The 14,268-nt window shown below is 35.2% G+C and overlaps 1 protein-coding gene across 1 annotated transcript in view; it reads left to right on the top strand.

The window, feature by feature from the left end:
* LOC149782093 (uncharacterized) overlaps positions 1-10,070 on the top strand; it is a 42,630-nt gene extending 32,560 nt beyond the window's left edge. Inside the window, exon 7 of the mRNA XM_089935062.1 lies at positions 690-10,070. Coding sequence (XP_089791188.1) covers positions 690-3,229 — 2,540 coding nt within the window. The 3' untranslated portion in view covers positions 3,230-10,070. The remainder of the gene's footprint in view (positions 1-689) is intronic.
* The last annotated feature ends 4,198 nt before the right edge of the window (positions 10,071-14,268 follow it).

Genomic DNA, 14,268 nt, shown 5'->3' on the forward strand with positions numbered 1-14,268 from the left:
ACTCCACATTTAAAAAGAAGCTACTGATTTTAGATTCTTGGAAATTCTTATTGAAGAATATCAACCTGATTTTCACTCCTTTTTCATTTTAGGTACTTAGATTAGAAGATGAATTATTGCCTCCTTACTTCTTTTGTGCCACCACAAATGTAGTTGAGGCATAAAGCGTTAATGTATTATCTGTCCATCTTTTGCACCTTGCTTCATTTTTCTGTACAGGTAATTTTTTATGGTGAGGCATGTATCTTGCTAGTCTTATACAGACATTTCAGTTAAAGTTCATAAGAATTAATTTTCTTTTGATTGCAATCATTGACACATAATGATCGATGGTCAGATGAAATAAGGAAATTGAGCTATTCCTGTGTGCCAAAAGCACTTAACTTTGTTATGAACGAGTGTTCATTCTATGAAGTGAAATATGTATATACACTTAACAATGTGGGTTTATAAATATTGTTCTTATTAAGCATGTCTCTTTATATAGAGGTGTCTGTTACATCAGGTTTGACTTTATATTCCTTCTTTCTAATGCCTGTCTGCGATAAAACAAATTTGATAGAGTTGCTCAATGATCATAGTTGATTTTTGTTACTTCAGGAAACTTAAAGTCAGGTTGTTATTTTATGGAGATACATTTATTCAGTATTTCACATTTCTGAGTATATTTTACTTTTTTTCTGGTTTAGAAATGGAAAGTCTGCGTAATGAGCTCCTGCACAGATACAAGTCCTTCAGAGTCATTCCATTTTCAATTGATGAGAAAGAAGAAGTAGTTCCACTAGAATACTTGTATACTGAGGTTGTGATGAAATGTGAAGACAAAGAGAATGCACATGCTATCAGGAGCTCAAATAGAGAAAGCTGGATGGAAAAGAAAGTGTGGCAAGCAAAAAAAGTTACCACATACGAACAAATGTTTGGATGGAGAAAGAGAACAATTTTGACAGGTCTCTCTGGTAGTGGGAAGTCTACATTTTGTAGGAAAATTGTCAATACATGGTGCAAATTACATGAAAACAAGAAGATTGGAACTAGCATGGATGTGAAAGGATCGTCAGTATGTGACTCTTCACATGTGACAGAACCATCAACCCATGACTCCTCTGATGTCATAACTGATGAAAATGTTCTTATGAAGTTTGATCTTTTGTTTTACATTAATTCACCTGCAGTTTCAAATGAAACAAAACTTACAGCTGTTCTATGCAACCAGTGTTTAAAAAGAGAAGAGGAACAGGAAAGAAATGGAATTCAAAACAAACTGTCCAAGCTTTTGAATGATCAGTCAGAAAAAATCTTGATAATATTTGATGGTTTGGATGAAATTGGACACACACCTGATTTTTTAGCTCATGTATTTAAGAGAGACCTATACCCTGGAATATCTGTTTTGATGGTAATGAGACCTTGGAAAATTTCCAGTCTTGGTTTAAAGCCGCTATCTCATTATGACTTGCTTTTAGAAATCCAGGGGTTTAGTATGACTAATGCCCTGAAATTCGTTAAAAAGGTGATTGGCATGAATAGTAGTATGGATGGAGAGATGCCACATAAATATTTATCCCGGAAGGAAGAAGCAATCATAGCATCCTTTAAAAGTATACCTCTTCTCCTCTTGTTTCTTGCACACATATGGTACAGAAAAAAATCTCTTCCTGAGAAAAACAAAGACTTGTACAGTCAGATAATTAACTTTCTTATTAGAAGGTGTGTTGAAAAAACAGGAAATAACTCTACTGTCACCATGTCAAATGAGGAAAGCTTGGGCCTGCATGTAAAAATATTTTGGGAGACACATTTGAGCAGTGCATGTAAGGCAGCCTACCATTTCCTATCAGAGGTCAATAATGGTCCATCTGTTGTGATACAGAAGAAGGAATTGCTTAAGGAGCTTGGAGAAAATTCTGTAGTAAAGCTCAGGGTCCTGTTGGACTGTGGAATAATGTCCGAAGTTGACTTCTTCTCTCCACTGGAGAAGAATGTTTCTGTTACGTTTCTTCATATGTCAATTCAGGAATACTTAGCTTCCATCCATTTGGTTCAGAATGAAGATGCGTTCCAGAAATTTCTCAAATCTCTTGCAACACTAAATGATGTCCGCAGATATGAGAACCTTTTTATTTTTATCAGTGGTCTCAATGCTACTCAGGCCCATAAGGCTTTCACTAGGATATGTGAGGTGTGTGATAAGGGCACCCTGGTTAGTCAGTACAGGGAAGGATCACATGATCAAGTAATTAACAATCTGAATGACATGTACAAGAAGTTTGTTAATGAAATGAATGAGCAGACGCCTATAGAAATATCTGATATTATTATTAGTTCTAAAACTGATATCAAATTTAGATCCTGCTTTGCAAAGTCTCTACGTATGATAGGTATCTGGTATAATGGAGTACTTGACATGACTAACCTGACTTCCCTCAGACTGTCTGTAAAAGACATAACGGTGTCTGGTGTGCCTGACATGAGCACACTGACTAACCTGACCTATTTGAGTGTGTCAGGCGCAAGCGTGTCAGCAGAGTCTAGTAGATCACTATGTAGTATTATTAGTACCTGTACTCACCTGGAGAATCTAATCCTTACAAACCTGACACTATGTGATGGTGAGCTTGATCTGAGTATGCTGACTAACCTGACCCACATCTATGAGTTCTGTGTAACCATGACTGAGGAGTGTAGGAGATTCATGTGTACTAGTATTAGTGACTGTACTCAAATGAAGATATTGTCTCTGGACTACAGCTCGCTACATGGTGTACTTGACCTAAGTACCCTGACTAACCTGACCTACCTTAGCCTATATAATGTAATTCTGTCTGAAGAGTGTAGTAGATCACTATGTAGTAGTATCAGTGCCTGTACTCACCTGGATAAACTGGTCCTGAACAACAACATAAATCTGCATGATGGTGTGTTTGACCTGAGTTCCCTGACTAGCCTGACCTTCTTGTACATGGCAAATGTAACCATGTCTGAGGAGTGTGGTAGATCTCTGTGTAGCAGTATCAGTGGCTGTACTCATCTGGAGAGTCTAACACTAACAGATGTCACAATACATGATGGTGTACTTGATCTGAAGACTCTAAAAAATCTCAAATATGTGCATATTTGGGTCACAATGTCAAGTGAATGTACAAAAATATTAGATCAAAGCTTCCAACACTGCCCCAAATTGGAGTTTTGTTATACCCCAACTAGACTTGGGGGGGATGTAGAGTAATTCATGTGTGCACCCAGACATCACATAATCTCATTGGCTCAACTAGCTTTGCAGGTTTTGTTGGATTGCCATGAAATTTGGTAAATAATATGATTGCTGAAGATGCACATATGGACAAATCACTTTGTTTCTGCAACATTTATAGAGTTCATGTTCAGGGTAAAGTGTGATACAGCAGTCGCTTTTTGGGCACTGATGGCAGCAGTATGCTCAGTTGTTCATTTCCTAAATTACTCAGTGGACTTAGTTTATACTTGGCAAGAATGATTTATGTACCAAAGACAATTGATTCTTTGACCTTGGGGTCACATTCATAGAAAATTTACACAACTGGTTCAGTTAAACCTTTTCCATTGGCTTATATTTTCTAAACATCTTGATTTGTGTTTTTCATTAGTTTTATTTTAGTGTTGTATTTGTGTGAATATCATATCGCTACTTCACCTGAATGGATGGTCGTATAAACATATGGTTTTCACAAAGAGACTTCCTATGATGTCTAGCTGGCCTGAAATGAAAATGGTACCACTCAGACATTCAGTATGGCAATATTGTAGCCATCTTGACAATTTTTGATTTACTCTACACAATGAAAAGTCATATTGACATTGGGTTTTTACAAGGATATTTGTTATCTAGTTGGTACCAATTGAAAATGATGTTCCATGAACATCCAGTTTGGCCACCACATTTGCCATCCTTAAAACCTTGTTATCGCTACTTCATACCAACATGGGTTTTCATGAAAAGACCTTAGTGAAGATAGTGCTAATCTGACATTCAAATTGTTGTGCTATCCCTACTGAAAGGAAAGTCATATCAGCATTGAGTTTTCACCCAAAGACTTCGCACAATGTCTAGTTGGCCCTGTATCAGTTGTGTGGCTCAGACATTCAGTATGAAGATTACACAGTGGCAAGCTTGAAAATCTGTGTTGCTGTTGTTTCGGGATGGACGGTTATATTGACATTGATTTTTCATCAGAGGACCTAATGTAATGTATAATTGGTTCTAAATGAAAATAGTGCTAAATCTGATGTCCAACCCATCTTCAGAATCTTGTTATAGCTACACTTCCTAGATGGATGATAATATAGATGTAGTATATTCACAGAAGACATCTAATAATGTCTACATGTTGCTAATCTTAAAATCCAAAATGGTTGCCAGTTTGAAAAGCTTGTTATAGCTACTTTTCCTAGATGGATTAAAATATTGATATGGCATATTCACCAGAAGACGTCTAATGATCTTTACACAGTTCTAAATAAAAATGATCTTAACATCCAATATGGCCACCATGGCAGCTAATTTGAAAATCATGCAATCGAGAATATCTGAGATTGTATCAATGCTTGGCTGTTTAAAGGAAGAAACTGGCTTATTTCTAATTTCTAAAAATTATTATCAGCCATTATCAGTGAATATGGTTTACTTGGGAGGCCTGCTGTTGAGTAGAACATAATTTTATGAACACATCATTTCTGGTAGATTTTAGTTGATTGCCATAATATTTTTAGCACATTATGGTCATGATTTGAAGTAGCACATATCAAGAAATTACTCCTTCCACAAGTTGTGTTAGAGTTATTGCCCTTTTTGTCTTGCACCTGATTGAAGTGGAAAACTGAATCTTGTAAACACAACTAGTCTTGCAGTCTTTAATGGATGACTGTTGAATTTCATTAATCTTGTGGTTATCATCTCAAGACATTAACAAATCATATTGTGATATTTTTAGAGTTACTGCCCTTTTTAGAAGGATCTTTAGCAGTGGGAATATTGATTGCAGATTGTTTCATGGTTTACAGTGGATTGCCAATACATTTTGTACACATTATCGATATCAGTAAAAAATGCACATATTGCCATATTACTGTCCCCTTGCAATTTTTTTTTAGAGTTATTGCATTTTTTGTTCTGCAGTGTAGTGCACTCTAAGCCAGAATCTTGCAAATGCAACTTGTTTTGCAATTTGGTATGGATTGCTGTGAAAATTGTGAATGCAACTCATCTTGCAATTTGTATGGATTGCTGTGAAAGTTGTGAATGCAACTCTTGTCTTTTGGTATGGATTGCTGTGAAAGTTGTGAATGAAACTCATCTTGCAATTTGTATGGATTGCTGTGAAAGTTGTGATTGCAACTCCTCTTGTAATTTGTATGGATTGCTGTGAAAGTTGTGAATGCAACTCATCTTGTAATTTGATATGGATTGCTGTGAAAGTTGTGAATGAAACTTGTCTTTTGATATGGATTGCTGTGAAAGTTGTGAACGAAACTCATCTTGTAATTTGGTATGGATTGCTGTGAAAGTTGTGAATGCAACTTATCTTGCAATTTGGTATGGATTGCTGTTACAGTGAAAGTTGTGAATGAAACTTGTCTTTTGGTATGGATTGCTCTGAAAGTTGTGAATGCAACTTTTCTTGCAATTTGGTGCAGATTGCTGTGAAAGTTGTGAATGAAACTCCTCTTGCAATTTGGTATGGATTGCTGTCACAGTGAAAGTTGTGAATGAAACTTATCTTTTAGTATGGATTGCTGTGAAAGTTGTGAATGCAACTCCTCTTGTAATTTGCAGGGATTGCTGTGAAAGTTGTGAATGCAACTCCTCTTGCAGTTTGTATGGATTGCTGTGAAAGTTGTGAATGCAACTCCTCTTGTAATTTGGTGCAGATTGCTGTGAAAGTTGTGAATGAAACTCATCTTTTAATTTGGTATGGATTGCTGTGAAAGTTGTGAATGCAATAGTAATGAATAAGCTATTTATGATGATGTCATTGTATGATATTTTTAAGAGGACACTTAGTTTTAAACATTATATATATTATATTGATTACTATTTATAATGTATTAAGCACTTCAAAGTACTGGGTATAACCAGCTCAGTTAGATGTACAAATCAAGTTTATGAATTGTTTTTAAACCATGGGTGAAAAAAGTGCTTGGGTTGGCAGTGAAAAAGAGAGACAATTGCCAACTCAAAACACAGATGGGGGAGCCTGGTGGTTATTGTATGATATTTTTAGAAGATATGGTTTCTGATGTTGGTTATTGTATGATATTGTTAATAGGACACTGATTATAATGATGGTTCTTTTATGATATTGATAAGAGACATGGTTTATGATGATGGTTATTTTCGGATATTGTTTGACTTGGATTATGAAGATGGTTAGTGTATGATATTGATAAGGGACATGAATTATGATGATCAATCTTGTATGATATTGATAAGGGACATGGATTATGATGATGTATATTGTATGATATTGTTTGACATGGATTATGATGATGGTTATTGTATTATATTGATAAGGGGCATGGATTATGATGATGGTTCTTGTATGATATTGTTTGACATTGATTATAAAGATGTTTATTGTATGATATTGATAGGTAACATGGATTATGATGATGGTTATCTTAGGATATTGTTTGACGTGGATTATGATGGTTATTGTATGATATTTGACGTGGATTATGATGATAGTTATTGTATGATATTGCTTGACGTGGATTATGATGATGGTTATTGTATGAAATTGTTTGACATGGATTATGATGATGGTTCTAGTATGATAATGATAAAGGACATGGATTATGATGATTGTTATTGTTTTCTATTAAGAGGAATCTTAATATGATGATGGTTATTGTATGATATTGATAAGGGATATAGATTATGATGATGGTTATTGTATGATATTGTTTGACTTGGATTATGATAATGGTTATTGTATGATATTGATAAGGGGCATGGATTATGATGATGGTTCTTGTATGATATTGTTTGACATGGATTATGAAGATGGTTAGTGTATGATATTGATAAGTAACATGGATTATGATGATGGTTATCTTAGGATATTGTTTGACATGGATTATGATGATGGTTAATGTATGATATTGTTTGACATGAATTATGATGATGGTTATTGTATGATATTGTTTGACATGGATTATGATGATGGTTCTAGTATGATATTATTTGACATGGATTATGATGATGGTTATTGTATGATACTGTTTGACATGGATTATGATAATGGTTATTGTATGATACTGTTTGACATGGATTATGATGATGGTTATTGTATGATATTGTTTGACATGGATTATGATGGTTCTAGTATGATATTATTTGACATGGATTATGATGATGGTTATTGTATGATATTGTTTGACATGGATTATGATGATGGTTATTGTATGATATTGATAAGGGATATGGATTATCATGATGGTTATTGTATGATATTGATAAGGGATATGGATTATGATGATGGTTATTGTATGATATTGATAAGGAATATGGATTATGATGATGGTTATTGTATGATATTGTTTGACATGAATTATGATGACGGTTCTAGTATGATAATGATAAAGGACATGGATTATGATGATCGTTATTGTTTTCTGTTGTTAAGAGGAATCTTAATATGATGATGGTTATTTTATTATATTGTTAAAACTACATGGATTATGATTGTCATGATGGTAATTATTAATTTTGATAGCTTCAGCTGTGCCTGACAGCTGTTATAAAATTCAGCAGCAACAACAACAATAACAGATGTATAGCAAAAAGAAATTCACTCATAACACATACTGAGTTATTTGATAGAGCTCCAGACACAATGGAAATACACATTGCTGTCCCTTGTGCACTCATGCATAGTAGAAAGATGTTCAGTTAAGTCACATATAGATTACTAGGTGATGATAATGACTAAATCCATAACATAATGCATTAACAAACTTTGTATGCTGTAAATATATGTCTAGATTGTAGGTTAGACATAAAATTTAACATGATAAATGTTACAGGTTTTTACCTAGAAATATATCTTTGCATGAGGATGCTATAAACTTGTCGGCAAGCTCATGAGTAAAATTAGACAAAAATTTCTGGGTTATATTATTGTCATTACATCTAATCAATCTCAAACACTCTATATACAAAAATGTTTTCAAATTGCAACTGACTCATACACAAGAGTGAACAAATATAGCAACCAGAAGCCTGAGACAACCTAAATCAAGCTGTGGTCAACAAAGTTCTTCACAGAGCTTGTGCCCAAATGGACAACCCGACTCTGACTGACAGAAATTTATTAGTAATGTGTTTACTTTGATGTAAGGTTAATAATAGATGGCTTCAGGTTGTTTCTCCATCCACCAGTGCTAATGTGATGCTAGACGTCACATGTGGCTAATAGTTAAACATAGTAATCTTCATTTAGTGTCGTTGCAAGATTTAAAATGTAATAGATTCCAGGCTTCATTGCCAGAAGAAGCTGTGCCACCATAATCTTATTTTCATATACACATGCTGGCTTAAAATCTGAAAAGTAAAACAATTGTCTTTCGTCAGAGTTCCATACAACCTGTCAAGTTTGTTCTTCTCTTCCTCTTTTGATGTACAACACATGGTTAGTTTAAGCTGTATACTGCCATTTTCCAAATCCCACTCCACAACACTTGCATCCCCTTTATAGCCCAAGCTGAGCTATTCAGAGCAGTAAAGAATGCACCTAGTGAAGATGCTATTCCACTGTTAAGTGGATTTTGATATCAGGATCTTGGTGCCTTAATTCGATTTCATGTCTATGATTGTAATTATTTGACTTTTTACATGTATTTGCAGTGATATTTGACAATGCTAAGGAACAGACCATTTAATGGGGGAGGGGTGCAACTGTTCCATTTTTGAAGAAAATAATTCTGGCCTCTACACAGGTTGAAAGAAATGTTCTTCCTCTGATATATAGGTAAATAGAACTAATTCAATCCATTATTAGTTTAATAAAATACATTGTCGTTAGATAAAAGAAAAATAATCTTGGATTAAAAGTTATTTGTTTTATGCCATTTCTTAGCACAAGATGCTTTATACACGGCGGCCAGTATAACTGGTGGAGGAAGAACACAGGAAAACCCTGGTATGAACCACCGACCTACAGGAAGCTACAGGTAGTTTTCTCACATACCGACATTGGTCGAGCCTGAGACTTGAACCCATACAGACAGATGGCAGTGATCACTAAAGGCGAATGCTCTTGACCACTTAGCCATTCAGGGCCCCATTTTCAAAAGAAAATTCTTCAAAAATTAAATGGTCGGTCCCCAAGTCTACCAATTTCAGTTTGAAAGTCTGTTAATGCTTCAAAGAAAACGTTTTATTTTCTCCTATTCAAATTTGAATTTCAGGTCATTTTCTATAGGCTTGTATGTGCAGATAACCTTTTTATCAATTATATCACATTACCTTTTGGGGTTGCTTGACCTGAAACTTAAAAACACTTTGTGAGTCTCAAAACCTCCCAACACTGTTTAAAACGTTGGCAGATATGCTTAGGTGGGATATAATAATGACAGTTGATAAAATAAGATTTCCATGTTGAATTTACCTTGAACCAGTGATGTAACTGAAATGAAGAAAAAAATCCTGTTTGAGTATGTTTTCTGTTTGCAAGATTGTATAACTTTGATGAAGCTGAAGCTACTATTAGTGAGGGCTGTTCCAGTTAAACATATATCCCCCCCTCCCCCCGGGGACGGCACTTCAAAAAAACTTCTGTAGGAGGATGTGTTTCGAACTATTTTGATTCTGACAGTGGAAGGTTGGTTAGGAAAATCACTTCTGTTGTGGGTTGTGCTAACAAAATGAGAAATCGCTGGTGGGGTTGTCAGAAAGAAGATAAAAAAATAAACGAATATATATTTAAAATCGCATCTACCCCCTCCTAGCGGTCTAACGTGAATAAAACATTGGGTCAGAAAATGATGCCAGTACACGCGAGTGCACGTAATTTGTACGAGTTCGCGTACTTTTAAAGCAGTGATATGCGTTCGGCAAATTACGTCAACGCCATGGATTTAAAAAAAATGTGCTTTGCGCAGTATGCAATTTTTATTAAACTTTAAAATTTAACTTTAAAAGTGCATTTCGCGACGTAATTTGCGCTGCCGCAGCTGTCTCACAGCGCTTGATGCGACATCCAGATATCTGGATACTTCGGTTCGACATGAATGGCTGTTAAACTAAATTTGATTCGTTCTTTGGCTCTGGAACGTAGCATTTTATGGAGTTTTAGCCTTACTTTCATCGTGGAAGTTTTACAAATGCGTGTTTCCAATAAGGGCCACACAGGAAACCAAAATGGTTGAATCACAACACGGTATGTTTTCAGACGAAGTTTTCGTCGGCAAATACTGGCTGGTGATAGCTATGATGACAATGAATTTCTTGTATATCGGTCTGTTGGGCATTGGAAAAATGTCACTGGAAATACCAGTGTGTGATTTTGAGCCTAAAATTGATGTTGAGTGCAAGTCCGATGTACGTGTTGGATGGACAATATACCGGTTACATTTATTAAATATACCCATGTCTAAACAAGCAGACTATGGGAATGTTGGACTTAAAACTCTAATACAGCATTATGGAAAAGAAAAATCTGGCATAAGAGGCAGCAAAACACTGATTCAAGGAAGTGAATCTTTGGCAGGGTTCATGTTAGTGAAAACTGACAGAGGTCTCGGAAACGCTTATAATCACGCGTATTTGGACACCAATTTTTTTTATTTAGGTGGGCGGTAAAATTCAAAGACTTGGCAGTCCTGCTTCAGTCGCCTATGTAGTGGGAAAATGTGTTGATCAGTTAGCTGTGATGATATTTACAATGACATAATTTAGTGGTTTGAAAGCCCCCCTACCCCCATCGTCACCATTATAAGAATACATCAAAAGAACATGCTGCAGTAGCTAAGTGGCGAGATCAAAGGCTTTGACTGGCAGCTGGGTGGGAAAATCTACTGATATTTACAGTGCTTGAATTCAGAGGCAGAAATACCCAGAGATGTACATGTGGTCATTTATAACAGTACATCAAATAAACAACTTTAGCTTTCATTCTCGTGTTCATTTCCGAGTGTAACAGAATAAGCAGTGCACGTGACCTCGGAATCATGACATGTTGAGACATAGACTTGAATGAGTATTTTGGGGTTCAACGGCAAACTGACGAAGATTGTGAGATTCAGGAGAGGGCTAAAGTTGCTAGAACTGATAGTTTGAAAGAGACATTAGCCAAGTGTAAGAAAGTGTGTGATGCCTAGCTTAGTGCTTTGAATAAGACCTTCCTTGGATCGAAAAAATTCAAACCCACTCTGATGGACAAGCAAGAGCTATGTCAGTGTTTTAAAGTGTAGAAATTAAACTCTATGGCAACCAATAGTTCTTATAATTGGCATAGTTTTCTGAGAGGGGACTGCAACTTTTCCTGATGGGACTCATATTTTTACCAAAATGGGAGCCATGGACTCTTAGTTTTAAAATCCTAACGAGACCTCTGGTTCAAAACTTTTCATTTTGGGACAGAGATATCCAAGAGAGAATACCCATGGGGCCATACACGTGAGATGTTACAAATTGCACAATCATAAAGAACAGTAACTTGTTCAAGCTAGTTATGCATATGCGTTTCAGACAGCAGACAATGAAAGAAGTTCACAGCACAGAATAATATTTGTACACTGAAGAGGAGGATCATATTAAATTCAGAAACAATTAACAGATTAATGCTCATAGGGAACATCAGAGAATCCCCATACAACATAATTAAGTTTGTGTAGATCTCAAGTTGGCAGAACCACTGAGCAACAAAAGAAGAGAAAGACAAACATTTATATCATGCAGATGTATGACCAAATGATGTACATGCTCACTATGTGCAAAATTTAAATGACATTAAACATAAGAGACTGACTGATCTGTGTAAACTCAAAACAAGATGGATAAAAATTTGTCCTGTTTGTGTTCGGTTCTTCATATGTATATTTTGATCATGGTGAAATTTTCTGCAGACCTTTTGGCACTTAGTTCCAAGCCATTGATTGGTATTTGTATTGCAAAATGGATTTTTAAGCAGTATCATTAACTGATGATGAAATTGATGAAAAAATACTTGATGTCTGTCTGATAGATGGATTCTTTACTACACTACTAATCTGTTCATCATGATTCTTTTTTTTTACCATCTCCTTTAGTCTTACTGGTACCAGTGCTTTTAATAAAATTGTAACTTCTATTTTCTTGCAATCTAAATATTTGTAATAATGTGTTATTGTCAAAAGGTAAAATGTGCTTAGTGATGTGAAATCTAAAACTATTAATTAGCAATGGGCTAAAGTAAAAAGTTGACAGAAATTATTGCCATATTACAGTGCTGTTAGAAACAACAGAATAGTTGTACAAGATGTATTTTGCACAAAGTTGTAGAACTAGCGCTCGTATTGTCACCACATATTCTACTTAAATAATTATATCGTTATTTCTGTATATTCCTATCAGTATTTTCCCGGTGGTAGTAATTTTCTGATCTAATGTTCATTTCTTGTGCAATTTTTACACATCAAGAATTCTCACCGTATCATTAGAAAACAATGTAATCTGCACCAAATTGAGTTGTTTGAGAAGAAATTAATTTTTTTTAACCCAAAAATCAATGAAGCTACGAGTTATTGCATTAAAGTCTCACATTAAATAACATTTGAAGTAGCCACGATAGTAGTTTAGGATGCAACTGTACCAATTTCACCTTTGGTATATCCAAAACTTGAATGTGATGGAGGAACATATGAGCTCCAAAATAAATACATTTTAGAACCTGTTCATTGACTATGAATCAAGTATCCGAGTCCAACTGAATTGCTAGAAATTTTTGAATTCTTTTGACAACATCATAATTAGCTGTCAAATATGGAGTAAGCCTATAGTCTTTATGCCATCCCAACCAAGACCCCACCACAACCACGTGACCATGCCCAATGACATCACAGTAATAATCGCTATACAACTAGAGATGACATCTCTTCGAGAAGTTTGATTTCAATAGAGCTGTAACAGAGTGGAACAGTAAGAAAGAGTGACAGATATTTAAGTGTTAGGGAGATATTTAACAATGGCTATTCCACCACCACCACTTCCTCATTGGAGATCACACACACACAAGACTTAGAATACATCCTGAAATCCTGGCAGCATCCATGCAGAGGAGATAACTTGACTATTCAATTTTATTGGTCTCTGGTTATCCCATGGTATTTCTGTTGCTTGAACATTAACTTACAGTGTGTCCATTCAGCATGGTCGAAAAAGGCTTACAACCATTGAGAGTTGTTCAAGGACTCGCATTACTATAGATGTGAAAGAACAAGTACCATACTAAGAATCATTGAAGATAAAATAGAGTATATATGTGTTTGACTGTCCCTGAATTGGTTGATAATGAAAGTGAGTTTTAGTAAAAACAATCTTTTGAGAGCTTGTCCTACTTGTAACTGAAAAAAAGTGAGGGACATTGTTTTATTAACATAATTTCCATCCCTTTACAGACCCGAGTTTGGATGACTCGTTACTGAAATCAGCAGCTGACTCTTTGGTGCAGTATTAAAAGCACACATTTCAAATTTGTATAGATCCAGAAAATGGTGCGGCTGTTATGTTTTTTTTTTCTTCACAAAAGCTGTCGTCATAGATGTGTCTATACTGATATAAATTTGATCATGAGCACTAAAAATTTTAAGTTACTGAATTTTAATATTGTGGTGTTTGCACAAATTTACAGTGGGAACTGAATTAGTGCAGAGTCCTGAACTCTTGAGTTTTGTGCAGAAATATGGAATCCAAGCAGAATACATCCAGAAATGTAGAGGTTTTCAATCTTGGATTTAGTCTCCCCATTGTGTTTCACACTGATATGCATATTCACAGAACATTTGTATAGTAATTAGTAGTAGGGAAAGAGAAATTTAGATACATATCATAAACAAGACAAACAGTATGTGGGGGGAGAAGATCATAAGAACAGGCTGGATTGGAGAAGTATAATAAAAACAATAATGAGTAGAAGTGTGTCTCTTTTTTATGTGTGCAACATTTTCCTGACTTCAGTAAGAAATTTCATCAGAAGGAAGACAATAAAGGGTGTACAGTTAACGAAACCAATATGAATTTAGCTACTTAAA

Source organism: Sinohyriopsis cumingii, chromosome 15 (genome assembly GCF_028554795.1).
Source record: "Sinohyriopsis cumingii isolate HCF-2022 chromosome 15, ASM2855479v2, whole genome shotgun sequence".
In the NCBI taxonomy this organism is placed as follows: domain Eukaryota; kingdom Metazoa; phylum Mollusca; class Bivalvia; order Unionida; family Unionidae; genus Sinohyriopsis; species Sinohyriopsis cumingii.